Source organism: Nothoprocta perdicaria, unplaced genomic scaffold, assembly GCF_003342845.1.
Source record: "Nothoprocta perdicaria isolate Ctin4 unplaced genomic scaffold, notPer1 scaffold_39, whole genome shotgun sequence".
Lineage (NCBI taxonomy): Eukaryota > Metazoa > Chordata > Aves > Tinamiformes > Tinamidae > Nothoprocta > Nothoprocta perdicaria.
This window is the reverse complement of record NW_020455632.1, coordinates 318,272-334,135: the sequence shown is the minus strand read 5'-3', so window position 1 is coordinate 334,135 and position 15,864 is coordinate 318,272. Positions and strand designations below refer to the sequence as shown.

Genomic DNA, 15,864 nt, shown 5'->3' with positions numbered 1-15,864 from the left:
ATGTGTGATTCAGAACCCTGATAAATCAAGTTCCTGCTCCCATTTTTCCTCTAAGGAATCCTTTCTCTCATGCTCCATTTCTCCAGTGATTTTAGGAATAATCTAGGGAGATGAGCTTTAGTAGAGTCAAACTGGTCTTTGTGAAAATTTCACTTTCAAGAAAGGGAAAATATCATTTTTTTGAGTGCTCAAAAAAAAAGTTAGTAGCTTTTCGAAGGCTCTCCAGTGAAGCCAAAATTTTTATACAAATGAACCATCACTGCTTCTTCTTCCTCTGAGTATTTATAATATTTGCCTCACTCTAATCACATTGTTTTAGCTAGAACAGAAATAAAATACATAGTACATAGGGCTACAGAGTAAAATAAAAACGACATCATGTTTTAATTTATTTACAGAAAGAGGAATTTGAGAGAATATGATTGCTTGTCATCATCAGGTTTTCATTTGCTGTGCGTGAAATGAGCCTTCACACTTCGAGCTGGGTTTCATTCATTGCTGTCGAATCTCTATGTGCAGATATGGTATACATCCTATACGGAGGAAGCAGAGAAGTTATATTGCTTGAAACAAGYCCATGATTAAGTTCCCAGGCTGGGAAGTGATTTTTCCAGAAATTTTGCTTACTATACAGGCCCAGGAAACCTATCTTTCATTCAGCAGGGGAAGCATGAAACCTCCTTTCTCAGCTGGAGTGCTAACACGGGAGTTAAACACAAATCCAGGTATTGCATGACCTAGATGCCTCCAAACATGTGGATGAAGCTGGGGAATATAACAGCATAGTTATGGATGGCACAGGAAGACACCTGTAAATTACACACGTTTTCTATGGGTTCTAGAAATCAAGCTGAAATTCCTAGTTTTCCTTTTCCCAAAAGCCAAATTGGAGGCACATATTGGTGCTCCAGAGATCAAAAAATCTCCTACTTTTGAGGGTGGACATGAAAAAGGTTTATAGATGGATAGTAAATGGAATAGCAAGTTCTCGCTCTATGGGGAAGGAAGATCCAAACAACCACACAGAGACATATCACGGCTCTCTATTTCTGCATACAACATACAGATTTTAATTAAGYGTTTTAATTATTAATTTATTATCCTGAATCTTAATCTCATTTTTAAAATGTGTTTTTTTTTTCTGCCAACGTGGTTGTTCCTGCCTAATCAAAGCCTCTAAAATTCTTAGTCTTGTCATCCTGTTCTCCTTGCATAGAAAAGACAGAGAGAGAGAAGGGTATTCCAGATTTATTTCCCATTTTCCCATTTTCCCATTTTCTTAAAACTACCAAAGTCATTAGTAAACTAATACTTAGGCACCTCAGCTCATTTCTCTGACATGAGAAATCTGAACATAAGGTTATAAAATGATCTATTAAGAAAAGTGGTAAAAACTTGAGATATTGGCATCATCTCTGGATGTTACATTTAAAAATGCTGTAATTTGTTAGGAATTGATATTAACGATTAACTAGGCCTTCATGTCTCCCTCAGATGCAATACTGAGGTAAAAATCTAGGATTTTGAAATAGGTAATCCTCCTGGATTCTAGAAATTTCAAGTTGCTTAGATCTGACAGGTCAGCTCAGGCCTTTATGCCATCCTACACTGAAAGAAAAATCAGTAAAATTATATTATTTTAGGTCTTTCAGAAGAGACATGTGGCATGCCACAGAACTGAGTCAATTTTTTAACTGTATTTATGCAGTATTTCCATGATCTTCACTGATGGTCAGCACAGATTTGCCACAAAGYTCTAGATAAAACAAAGACCTTATGAAATTTTATTATATATTGTGTTTCATGTTTTTGTTTGTTTGTTTGTTTGTGGAAAGGGAAAGATGGTTCAAAGTTTTTTTCCCCATTACATTAATGGATTCACAGCTGAATCTGTAATAACCATCTCCTTGCTTTTTTTATAGAGCTAGAATCACTTCACGAAGCTTCATGGCAAGAAAGACACTGCACAGATCATGGTCAAAAACACAAAAAATATCAGAACAGCAGTCTGGTAGATCTTATTTTGGGTAGATTATAGAATGGCTGCCTAGAGCACTGTGTGCTTAAAGATATGCCACTACTCAAAGAAATAAATTACCTAGATTTATTCAAAGAGCTCTTCCTCTTCAGTGTCTTCAGTCCACCTGTTCGGCAACAGGCCAACTTACAATCTATGACCTGGTAAATAATTGGGTTGTACATGGCTGCTGACTTTGCAAGCAAAGTGGGTACCACTGAAAACTGAATGGGAACTGAGTCTGGCTGTCCAAACGCCGACCACACAGACACCACAGCATAGGGGATCCAGGCGATGAGGAATCCTGCACAGATCAACATTGCCACCTTGTGAGAGGAAAGCAGAGAAGAGAGACAAGAGTTAATCTAGCAGAATTGTCCTTGCCCACAGCACAGCACACGGTCGTGCAGAAGTGCACAGCTGAAGGCTGAGGAATGTGCCACAGAATGGAAAAATTATAACCCACTTCAGGTAAATTTACAGCGTGAACAAAACCTGTCATGCATTTCACTTCTTTGTATTTAGCTCCTGGTTTTCTCTAACTTGTCTCAGAACAGCTACTCATTCCATTAAAGCAGACCTTTTAAAATGCCACAAGGTCAGCCCAAACACAGAAAAACTAAATTAGACTGCAGAAAATAGTAATTTGATATTGAATTTAAATTATTTAAGGAGGGAAACACTATTAAAGAATATAGATTCTCTTTTCTCTTTTTAGAAAATTAAGCATAAGAATATGCAATATTCGGATTAGAAAGATTTGAACTTGTTTGAAATGAATGCTGGTTATACCAAAAATATTTCCAGTAGCGGTTTTCTTTTTTGGAAGTTGTTCGAGTCTCTCATTTCTGCTTGTTGGAAGATCCTATCCTCTACCAAACAAATACTCCCTAGAACAATCAAAAAATAATGGTCTTTTTTTTCATTTCAGGATGAAATTGGCATGCACCAGGAAAATAAAGGATTAAAAGACTGAACCAAGGACAAATCTTTCAAATGTTGTGTCCTTTGAAATCAAACTCCAAACCTCATAAAACCAAAGTCTTTTAAGAAACTTCTAGGAGTGAAGTGGGTCACAGAATCACAGGTCCTGATGGTATTTGGTATCCTGAGTGTTCCTATAGGTTAGTTGGTTTAATACAAAGCAAAGGAAATGAGGATATGAAGGAAGGAGAGGAGGATATGAAAAAGAGAAGGAAGGAGAAGAGCTCTGACAAACCAGGTTTGTCTTCCGCCTCTATCTGGGGTGGGATGTATGTTGTATAAATTTCACTTTGACTCCCAAAAATGTAATAAATGAATGTTTGATCAGTCAAGCAATCAAAATATGTTGCTTGCTTGCCTTCCTCCTGAGCTGCTTCATAGAGGCTGGCGAATTTTTATATCTAAGAAATCTCATTTTGCTTATTGCAAGCCTGTATTTTGAGTGAATTTCTGGCAGCATAACTARTATCAGCAAAGATGACATGGCTGTCATCATTGCCAAACTGAAAAAGAGATTAAATTAGAAAGAGAAAATAAGTCATGGTCTGAGAAGGAAAAAAAATATCACTTGCGTGTATGTTTATCACCAGCGCATGGTTGAACCTAAATGATAAATTATTTGCATAAGAAGAAATTGCGGCATCACAAGAGTGCCTTTTGTTTATATTTTCATTAATAGAGGGCTCTAATCTGCTTGAATGGGTTTGTTGCTGTCTCAAATACCTTAAAATAACTGTTTACAACTGCTTCTCTTCTATGATGAGGAACACAGACACAGAGAGATGATATKACTTCTATAAGATCACGAAGAAAGTTTATGACAGAGCTTTAGGCTGAATCATCATCTCAGCGATGCTGGTACCCTAATCTCAAAATTATATAACAGCTTCCCTCCTATCCCACCTTAACAGCACTGGAGGAGAGAGCTAGAACATTCACTTTTAGAAAATTATACTATCATCGCTCAATATAGGGGACATAGTAAAGCACTGCTGTACTTGAAACAAGATGTTGTTGAATTTCTCCAAGGTTTCTTTGAGAATCTGATGAAGCAAAGCGAGTTAAATTTTTCCTACTTACCTTGGTCAGCTTCATTTCAAGTATGTGGCTGTTCTGAATCCTGGTATCATAGTGAGCAACCTCTTTGGTGGATGACTTGACTTTTAAAATGATTTTGACATAGGAAAACACAATCACTGCGGTTGGGAACAGGAGGCAAAAGAAAAGAATACTCAGAACAAAAGCCTGTCCAGCCACTGATGCCTGTGCCAGCCACCAGTCCAGAGTGCAGGAGGTCCCAAAAGGCTCGGGAGCATAGTTCCCCACACCAGCAAAAGGCACCGTAGCCCAGAACGTAGCATAGGCCCAGATTATTGCCAGACAGATGAAGGCATGRTGTCTCTTAAGCCAGGTACCTGGAAGATAATTCAAGATTTACAACTCCATGACTGTGCACATTTGACACTAGTTTTCTTCTACATATGAAGTAAGAGTTTATTAGATATCCACTGTAGGGTTCATCTCATCTTCTAGATATCTATGGCCACACCTGAGCTAGTCTCCCTTCATACCTAATGGAGAGAAAAAGACACCTCTAGGGAATGTTCCTCCTTACCTATTTTAGACCTCTACTTTAAGCTGTGATTGATTACAACCTAAAAGAGTTCTACAAACTCTGGACAGGTAGCTCAGATATGGTCACAGGTACCATGTCTAGCAGTTTTCAAAACAAGTGTGTGTTTTGTAGAGGCATATTCATAACATGGTGGCCAGCAGAGATGGAGATGTGATCTACATTCATGACTAAGCTTTTTATTCATCGCTTTCATTGGTATAACGACTTGCTAGCTGGAACTGTATGATGCAACTTACATGATTTCCTACTCCTGATTTCCTAGGCCRTTATTTGTTATGTGACTAAATTTTGATCTCAAGACACTTCTCAGCATAAATCATTACCCCAGAGGACTGAAAGGCAAGATTGTACAGAGGAAATAACCCACAGGTTTATTTTTACTTTGGATTGAAAGGCAAGACTGTACAGAGGAAATAACACATAGGTTTATTTTTACCTTGTCATTTCTCTCCTATCTTTCATCTGCAAGAATAAGCATTGTACTTAGCTGTGTGCATGACACTTTGATTTATAAGTAGATCATAGTATATAAGTAACAAACATTGATTATTATATGTATTAAACTCTCTGACCTCAAAAACTTTTCCACTCTGTGGAATACTGCATGAATACAGAATAGGCTATAGGCTCTTTCTTGGAGGACATTGTTGATTCATATAGGAATTACCAAGTGACATTCTATGACTTATGTGGAAACTCAAATTGAAGTGTTATAATAGCTCCTTTTGCCTTAAAAGCTCTAATCTATCTTCATTCCCCAGCTACTGACATAAAAACAATGGCAGTTTCTGCTGGGTAGCTTTCTTGAGGGTTTGAGAACAACTGAAAATAAAACCAAGGCAAAACAAGCARCTTCAATTGCAATGCAAGCAGTGCCACTTCTCCAGCTGAATTTGTCTTTCCAGATCACYAGAAGGACAAAGAGCACTGAGGTATTCAAGCACGATGCCTGAGAGGCAAGAGAGGCAGGCACAAAATAAACCTTGTTTCGTGCAGGTGGAAAAGCTAGAGAAACATCAGCATGAGGTCCTAAATATTTGCATTATTTTCACAGCTATTTTGAAACCTTAAAAAGGAAGAATGGTGTAGGAAAATCAAATTCTAGGTCTCTGGAACATAAATCAGAGCAAAAGTCCTTATACAGAAAATGCATAGGAATGAATTTGCTGCTTCTTTTACTGCTCTCCATTGTTGTGTTTAGAAAACCACAATCAGATAGCATTGGACAAAAAGGGCTTTGGAGTTCTCTCTCTCTAGAATTCAGATCTCATCCTAGGTACCTAAATCTGTCCTTCACACTGGAAAACTATGTTAATATCCTTACAGAGAGAACTGAAATTCTGCTAAATGTGAATGATATACTTAAAACTCAATGAATTACATATTCCCTGCACTCACTTTTAAGGAAAAAAAAAAATCACACAGACGTACTAAGATTTAGGAGATTTCATGGCAGTGCTGCAGCTTTTAATTGACATAACAGTCAGCTGTTGCACAGACCAACTTACACTTCCTAGTTGGAAATATTCTTAAATTTTAAAATTATATGACTAACATTCATGTAATTGTAAAGGGACCCATTGCATGTCCCTCAGTCACATGCTTCTCATGTGTATGCTTCTCACACAAAAAGTCACTCCAAGTGTTCCCTTAATTTGTTGGAGTGCCTTCCAATGCAAAAAAAAAAAAAAAAAAAATCTTTCCAAGCTGGATCAAAATTCTTCATCTGGAAATAATAGAGCACATAATACTTCATATTCAAAACGAAATTTATGATAATAATGAATACAGTGATAATAGCTTTCATTGCTAAATTCATTTCATCCTGTCAATATCCATCTCTATCACAGAGAGACAATTTTACATTTATTGTGTCCTACTACATGTCCAAATCTTGTAGATGTTTTAAATACCCTGCCACATATCTTAAAGGAATTTGGGTGCCTAAAGAGAAATACTGCTGTATGTCAGGCCTTAAGACTCTGCAAGATGTGCAGAGCTTGATTCTGCTAACTTCAACAGACATTTAAAAGTATAAAGTACTTGAGCAATTACTAAAATCCATTATTTAAGCTGACAATAGAGGGACAACAGTGAAAAGGATATGACCGGCTATACAAATTTTGCTGAGATTACTTGGATCATGAAAGTATGTTTCTTTTATCTGTGTGATCTTCTATTTATCAAAATAGATATTTATATCAAATTTGATATTTATCAAAATTTTGAAGAGCTTAAGTATAATTTCAGTTTAGAAAACTTGCGTTACAAAGACAGGATAGAAAACTGAAGATGCTTAATTTATCTAAGAAGAGGTTGAGAGCACAGCTTTTAGAGGTGGTGAAGGGCTTATGCAATTCAGCCAAGAAACTATAGGAAGATCCCATAGCTGATTTGGAGTTTGAACTAGATCTTTTCTTGCACATTAGTCTGTGGATTAATAAACCATTCATACTATTTACTCACCATAACTTTACATCTTAAAAATGAGACATGATAACATGATCTAATCCAAAAGAAGTTCAGATTTTGATTCAGACACTTTTGAAAAAAATCTGATGTATATTAGGTAGAAAGCTGGCGTAGATTATCAGAACAGTTGTTTCTAGTCTTAGGAAACATTCACAATTTTATTTGCATTTGCTATACATTTGATTCTCCTCTCATTTCACTCTACTTGGGAGCAGAAAATTAAAGCCAATGCTTTTTTTTATTCCTTATCCTGTTTGCTCATAACTCTCATAGCCTAGAGATTCTTGAAGGGGAGAGAGGGGAGGATATAGTGTCACTTAATATAGTTTTTCTTTCGTACCGTAAGACAAATGACAGATTTTGAGGTATCTATCCAGGCTGACAGCTGTCATGGTAATAAGGCTCCCACAGCCAAAGAAGAAACCAGCCCATCCATACCAGCGGCAGCCCATCCATCCGAACACCCAGCGGTGAGAAAAGAAGGAAATGATACTGAAGGGCTTTCCTACAACTTCAAAAGGAGAAAAGAATGTCAGCTGAAATCCATCACTGCTAAAACTACCCTTTTTCAGAAAAGCAAAATCCCCCTTTACCCAAAGCTGTTACCCAAAGCAAGACATGAAGAAGCATGCCAGTTCTGCATAATGAAGAGGGGACCCAGGCAAAAGAGACGCGATGACTTGGATGCCCTCCATTCACAGGGCTTAGCCTAACAAAGCTTCACTGGTTTTCCAGTGTGCAGATCACAAAAAGTAGAATTTAAATCCATACTAATGGTTCTGAGCCTTTGCAAGCTCTTCTCATCAGAAAAACTTCAGAATATTAAACCACATGAAAACACATGGTAACCTACAAATAACATGGGTATACCCAAACTTGAGGACAGACACAGATACATCTCTTTAATTAACTGACTGTCTTCACACACCAGATAAACATATTCACCCTCAAAGAGGACATCTGCAAGCACGTCTGTACTAAAGTAGGATACGTCCTGTGGCAAAGCATTAAATTAGGAAGGMAGATGATGCTATGGTTGGAAAGTTGACGTGTGCTTCAATTCCTGGCCATATCACACTCTTCCTATGTCACCCTCAGCAACTTGCCTGGCCACAGATGCCCAAAATTTTAGGCAATCCTACCATCCAAACAGAACGGGCCACCTAACTCGTCTGGAGAAGCTATCCTAGTGGCTGCACAACTCAGTTCTCCATTTGTAAATATGGATGGTGTCTTATGTAAGAAGTTATGATAGATGAGATATTGTTAAATTCTGATAGCCTATCTATGTTCTTCTCAAATATTGTAAGAATGAGGAAATATGGAAACTGGACATTTCCAGTTAGAAATCTCCATCTTCTAATGTTTGTTTTTGTCTCAAACTGGATGCAAAAAAAAAAAAAAAAAAGAAAAAGAAAAAATAGAATAGAATAGAAAAATCAAAAATTTCCGCTTTCAAAACATGAACACATTTTCAGAATGGGTCATTTCTCCATACTGGATGACACAAAATGCTCAAAAGCCTGAACAGTTCAGCTTTGAACCACAACTTTAAAATCATATTAAATATTTAACTTAACCTTCCTGTGACTGCACATTCCTGCAGGCCTATTGCTGGAGCATCTCAAGCTATTGAGAACACCCCTGATTGCCCTAGGCTAGTTTTCCTGGCTAAACTTACAGCCTGTAGTGTCAATGTAGCTCAGTGAATACCTTCATGGAAAAGGTCCTTTGAGGGGGCACAGCACATAGGGAAAAATGGTCTCCTAGCCTATGGTTCCCACAAGGTACCTTTCTGGAAGAAACACAAATCTCTATTTTGCTGAAGTCATCTAAAGTAAAATATTTTGGACTGTTCTCCTGAATATTTCAATTTAGATTAAACTGACCTGAAAGTAAACACTTCAAGTCATTCTCAACAGAAAATTAAAATATTTCTTGCAGAAAAGGGCCTCTGCTCCAATTTCTAGCCCCAAAGTGTCAGGATTGAAAATCCCCGGAATTGTGATTTATTTTTAATCAATGTATTTTATCACTCCGTTCCTTCAGCATAAGCCTATAAGGAAAATAGTGCTGAGCCTGAAAGTCTTGATCAGCTTGTATTTATAGGCTTTTCTCCAAGTAGAAAGGGTAGAAATGTACATTTCTTTTCTGAAGTGAAAACTGATTGCTGAGATAAAGACCTCAAGAAAAGCATGAAATATGGCAAGGTCTAGAGTAAATTCCAAAAGCCAGCAACTTAAATAATGTAAACCACTGCCAGCTTTAAAGGTCACTACATTTATTTGCACAAAATCAACTTCTCTGTAGCAGCAAAGGAATCAGAGCATAGTGCTGGCGAAAAACAAACCTGATTTAGTTTTAAACGAGCAGCTGGTGCCACCCTGTGGAAATCTACAGAAGGCAGAGTCATCACGCAATTGTTCCTTAAACTTGGCCGAGCAAAATGTGTGAAGCATAAAGATTTTGGCAGGAGTCCCATCTCCATTAGTTCCAACACACAGAACACATCAACATCTTCCATTAGCAAAAAGGGAAGGAGAGAGAAGGGGAAGGAGTAGAAGGGGAGGAGAGGGATGTGAAAAAACGCTCATGACTTTGCCAACCAGAATTATTTTTAATTATAAATCTTTTACAAACAGATTAAGTTCCCCAAGGAAGAGAAGGTGACCAATATCATCTGGTATGTTGCTGAAAAAAATAGAAAGAAAAATGAGAAGAGCTTGTTCTAAGATAGCAGTCCCAAACTTACTTGCATGGATAGGGATTATGGTCTTAATGTTCTTGAAAGGTAGCTGCAAAAGTTCTTCTGGAACACCCCATTTATTTTAAAATGGGATTGGCTCTTAGGACACGGAGGAGATGGAAGCATCATGGAAGATGAGAAGAACTGCTCCTGTTTTGTTGTTCTAAGTGAAACACAGTGGGGATATGGGGTCAAATGGAGTAGAGGGAAGCAGTGGTGGAGATGTGCCATCATGAAGAGAGGACAGACTGCAAAGACGTGGAGGTGGGAGCTAGGCATTTGGGAATGAGAGCAGAAGGGATGGCATATGTAGAAATCCAGCACATGGAGGAATTTAGCCACCTCTCAGCTGCTCAGTGGTGCTTTATCAGAGTTCCAGGTTTCTGCTTCACAAATGCGAGTTTGTGCTGCACTAGAGAGCACAAGTTTCTTGCACTCCAGCAAGAAAACACCATTTTCTCCATTAAAAAAAAAAAAAAAAAAGCGCTTATCCTATCAGAATGCACATGGGAAATATCTTTAAAAATCTGCCCAATGCTATAATGAACATGAGTTTTGTCCAAATCAGGACTGATAGATTCATCCTTATTTTTCTCTATGTTCTTAGCAATTTTTTCCATCAAGCTATTTAGGATTTTTTTTTCTTATCCTTCTCTTTCATTTATACACAAATAATAGCACAGAAACATCAGTGTCAAAAGTCACTGTGTCTCCCCACGTCTTCCAGAGGAATGCCTCATGTTACCGACAGACAGAATGGTAGGAAAGTGAAAATGAATGAAAAATAAAACATCAGATTACCTGAGATGCCCAGATCACACACTGCTAAATTAACAGTCATTATCTCAGCGGGCCTTAACTTCTTTTTCCGTTTTGAGGACATAAAAATAACATACCCATTTCCCAGAGTTGAAAGAATCCCTATAATGAAAAAAAAAATGTTATCAAATTAGGATACTCTTTAAAAAAAGGAATATCATGTCTGCCTAGTGCAGTTTTCTGACATCTTCAAACCGAATCTGTGGTCCCAGGGCTAGTCCTTTTAATCCAAAATATTATCATCTCTTCCTCATTATATAACTCATAGAGACAACTACCACAGACCTCTCCTTCTTGCAACAAGTGCTATTTTCCCTTTAGCAGTACGACATTGCCTTTACACTGGAGTCTGCACTGTTATGGGTTGAATGCACATTATAGAAATGCCATAGTCCATTATCACTGACACTCTCATAGTTGCATTGACGCTCTTTGCGTTATGTATGAAATTCAGCTGCCGGTAATCATGATGACCCCATTCACTAAGCAGCCTTAATTTCATTAAATGCTATAACTGAAGGCTGAGGGACACAATTCTAAAATACTGTCAATTATTGCTAACAATATCACATCATAAGCCTTGCAATGGAAAATAATTTCTATCATAAGATGAAAGAAATATGGGACAAAACATCTTATTTTACCTTACAGCTGAGCTCTCTGTATGAGGAGGAATCTTGTTCTGTTAAGGCTGGTTGGACATTTTTATCCTTCAGCCTCTACCTGGGGATCCACAGGGCTTTCCTTGCAAGTAGCTAATCAATCAGGGAGCTATTGCACTGACACCAAGAGCTATAGGCTTTTCCATAGCCTTATAGAGAGCTTCTTCTTCACTGCCTGATAACTGAAAGAGTTTGAGGCTGGTCTAGACATCTTGCAGGCCAAAAGCAGCAAAAGACATTATGACATTTTCAGAAAGCAGAGTTTAATCCTCGAAGACACAGATTTTATCACCCTGTGCAAAAAAGTCTTAGATAACCTAGCTTTCCTCTGATGAAGAGGAAGTCACGTTGCTTGCTGTGGTACCTCCCAGCTGGTGATTGCCCCACTGTGCAAACTGCTTTACAGAGTCCCAAAATTGGACACATTTCGTAGCAAAATGAAAAAGGCTGTTGAAAAAAAAAAATCATAGCCAATAGATTTTCTACTGGAGAAAAAACTATTGCTTCTATATGCTTCTATATGGAAGAATTTCCCTCTGTGAAATATCACTCAGGGGAAGCTGGCATCCCAAAAAAGTACAGCAATTAATCACTTTTCCCTTCATCTCAACAGATATTAAAACTCCTAGCAGATATCTACTCTTTTCTCGATATGTTCCAGAAAGGCTCCAGCAGCTCCCCATCTGCTGAGCATTGCATCCCACTCCACATACATCTCTCATTTATCACACCATTTTCACCAGCTTCTCTCCCATGCATCAGGACTTATATGGGTATTTGCAACAGCCCATGAGTGAAACAGTCACCCTGCCACATCCCACATTCCCTGTCACGTTACACCCAAATGGGGACATTCATGAGACAGAAATAAAAGTGGTTCTTAGAAGCCAAAACTGGACTTTTTTTTTTTCACAAGAAATACCTGCAAGTGCAGAATTCCAGATCTAGAAAATTTGGGAGAAAAATATTTTGACAGTGATTTTTTCAGCAAAATTGTTCTGTGAAAAAGAAAATGTTCATACAGTTAGTACTGGTCTGTACTTTATTTAAAAAAAAAAATAGAAAATGGCTTATCCTTTAATTTTGGGTTTCCTCAGTAAATTTGATTTATCCTTACTAAATGAAGTTTAAACACCACATTTTTCTTATATGTATGAAAATTGAATTTGAATTATAATTTGATAAGATTAGTCAATTTATTTCTTCTTTTTAGTTAGATGTAGTTAAATGAATGAATTCCATAGTTGTTCAACTTTTATATCTTAATACTTTTTTCATTCTTATTTTCTCTCTAGGAAAAGTCAGGATATCCCGTCTCACACATCAAGGTCCAGGCTGTAACACCTGTCAAAAGCACCTGGCATTTTCCCAAGTCCTTTTTAACAAAAAGTGGAAATCTAGGAAGATTTATACATTAGACATACCTCTAAAGCAGCCCTTCATTATTAATAGCAATATATCAGAGGATCTGAGCCCCAGTCCACTAGATACAAAGCTAAGTCTGGAAGGTGCCAAGTGATCGTTTGAGCCCACCTTCATCCCTATATGTTGCTTCTGACAGTCACTTATCTAAACTTTTTTGAGCTCTTTGATTGTAGGAATTTCATTACCCTTAAAATGAGCCATCCGAGTGCTTTGTTTTTCCCATAGGAAAGGTTTTCCTAGCTGCTAACCAAAATCCTCTTTGAAGCAAGCTCCTAGCTCCAAGAAAAACACAGAGAAACAGAGTCAGGCTTAGGTAGGAAGTCTGTAGCAAAAGAGGAAAATATATCAAAGAAGCAACCTAAGCAAATAAGACTACTATTCCTCAATCTGACTCCAGTGCTAACCTGTTAGAGAGAACAAAGGTGASAAAGTAAAAAGACTTAGATACTTAAAACCAGGTGTATGGCTCCGAGCTCTCAGAAATCAGGTTAGTGGAGAAGGAATCTCAGGAGTATTTTTGTTTGCAGCAAATGAAAGAGTCACTGAGAGATTTTACTAGGAGGAAGAACAAAAATGAACTACTTCTTAAAATACCACTTCTTTTTTTTTTTTCCAGCATGAGTGTTATTAGAAGTTTGTCATCCTCGTAAATATGAATGAGTAATAAAATGTGGATTTGCATACAGACAGCTAATGGTAACATCACCAAACCAAAAGCTAAACTAATCTTATAAAGTACAACATATACATGAAACACTAGCCCAAACTAAGCCTTTTTTTTTTTTAACAAAAAATCTCAATACCTCATGAAACAATATTTCACCCTATATATGCACGAGCAAAGAAAGAGGATCTGACATTGCTCACACAGAATCACAGAATGGTTGAGGTTGGAAGGGACCTCTAGAGATCACCTAGTTCAATGCCCCTGCTGCTCCAGCAGGGACACCCATAGCACAGCGCACAGGGTGACATCCAGGAGGACTTTAAAGACCTCCAGAGGAGACTCTGCAACCTCCCTGGGCAGCCTGTTCCAGGGCTCTGTCACCCTCACAGTGAAGAAGTTCTTCCTCATATGGAAATGGAACTGCCTGGGTTTCAACTTGCATCCATTACCAGTTGTCACTGGTCACCACTGAGAAGAGTTTGGACCAATCCTCCCTACATTCTCCCCTCAGGTATTTTGTACATGTTGATCAGATCTCCTTTCAGTATTCTGCAGGATAAATAGGCCCAGTTCACTTAGACTTTCCTCATACAAGAGATGCTCCAGTCCCTTAATCATCTTTGTTGCCATCCACTGGACCCTCTCGAGAAGCTCCACGTCCCTCTTGTACTGGGGAGCCCAGAACTGCACACAGTACTCCAGGTGCGGCCTCACCAGAGCTGAGGAGAGGGGCAGAATCACCTCCCTTGACCTGCTGGCAACACTCCTCCTGATGCAGGCCAGTATCCCATTGGCCTTCTTGGCCACGAGGGCAYACTGCTCACTCATGGTTAACTTAGTGTCAACCAGGACTCCCAGGTCCCTCTCCGTGGAGGTGCTTTCCAGCAGGTCGACCCCTAATCTGTACTGATGCCTGGTGTTATTCCTCTACCGAGATTTTTCTTTCTAGTATGAAGAAACGTATAATTATACATCTATCTGAGTGCTTTCTTTGTGAGTGCCTGAAAGGACGCAGTGACNACTCATGGTTAACTTAGTGTCAACCAGGACTCCCAGGTCCCTCTCCGTGGAGGTGCTTTCCAGCAGGTCGACCCCTAATCTGTACTGATGCCTGGGGTTATTCCTCCCCACGTGCAGGACCCTGCACTTGTCCTTGTTGAACCTCATGAGGTTCCTCTCTGCCCAGCTCTCCAGCCTGTCCAGGTCCCTCTGGATGGCAGCACAGCCCTCTGGAGTGTCAGACACTCTACCCAGCTTGGTATCGTCCACAAACTTGTTCAGGGTGCACTCTGTGTCCTCATCCAAGTCACTGATGAACAAGTCGAACAGCACTGGGCCCAGTACTGACCCCTGGGGGACACCACTGGCCACAGGCCTCTAACTAGACAGCCCCACTTACCACCACCCTCTGAGCTCCTTCCACCAGGGATACTCCCTAACCTAGCGGTTGAGTTGAAGCATAACTCTAGTCTACTGAGCATTAACAATAAGTTAATAAGCTCCTTCCTCACAAAATCCCTGGAATAGGTTCTTGGCCTCTCATAACATAATAGCCGTCACTGAATTACATATTGCTGTGTAAAATGGAACTATGCTCATCTATGAACGGGAAGTTTGCTGTATCTGAAATGGCCAAAGGCAGAACTCAAAAGCATCAAAGCAATGGAAGGTTAAAATCCACAAAAGGACTAAAAAAAGTCTGTGCAGGATGCCAGTGGTATCGCATTCTATTGATGCAAACCCAAGAAAGATGCAAAATTATAGCATTTAGGTGCATATAATACAAACAACCTTTGTCTTTGTTAAGAGTCCATACTAGAGTGTAATCACCAGCAGGATAAAGGAATTAACCAACTCCAACGCAAAGCAAACATGTGAAAAAGGAAGCTATAGCCAGAGGGAATATGTATAGGATATGATTTCCAAGGCAGAGCTTTATATGTATTTATATATTTATAAAACAGAGCTCCAGCTTGAATTTTATTGGCTTGTGTCAACAAGTCCATTCTGGGTTATGTGATCCTCTATCTGCCTTGGGGCACGAAGATGGTAATCCAGCTGGTGAGTTACCAGCCTTTTTTGGCTATAGATTCAGCCTCCTCACAAAGCTCACATAAGTCTGTGCCTGAATGGGAAAGTTTGGAGTTTTGTTGGAAATTTATCACTGCTCTTCTTTGCCTTAATTTTGTTGTGTCTGTGTTGTTCAAGACGTTTCACACTTGGCAGGAGTGTTTCTTTGGATGTGGATATATCTACACTAAACGCAGCCAATATAGGAAGTCAACACAATGTATAGCCAAAGGATTAATTTCAGCTATTCAGACATATCCTGGTATTAAAGATAAATTTGTAAATTTGTTCAGCTGAGTGAAGAGAGACACAGCGGGGGTTGTTTTGGATGGTTCATTGAGGGAATCCTTTTTGCATAGTAGCCAT

The 15,864-nt window shown here is 38.8% G+C and overlaps 1 protein-coding gene across 1 annotated transcript in view; it reads right to left on the bottom strand.

Moving 5' to 3' along the window:
• Positions 1 to 436: 436 nt before the first annotated feature.
• The window catches only part of OPN5 (opsin 5), a 24,985-nt gene continuing 9,557 nt past the window's right edge, over positions 437 to 15,864 (bottom strand). Inside the window, exons 3-7 of the mRNA XM_026044920.1 lie at positions 10,657 to 10,776; positions 7,450 to 7,620; positions 4,082 to 4,416; positions 2,099 to 2,343; positions 437 to 533 (exon numbers count right to left, since the gene is read on the bottom strand). Coding sequence (XP_025900705.1) covers positions 470 to 533; positions 2,099 to 2,343; positions 4,082 to 4,416; positions 7,450 to 7,620; positions 10,657 to 10,776 — 935 coding nt within the window. The 3' untranslated portion in view covers positions 437 to 469. The remainder of the gene's footprint in view (positions 534 to 2,098; positions 2,344 to 4,081; positions 4,417 to 7,449; positions 7,621 to 10,656; positions 10,777 to 15,864) is intronic.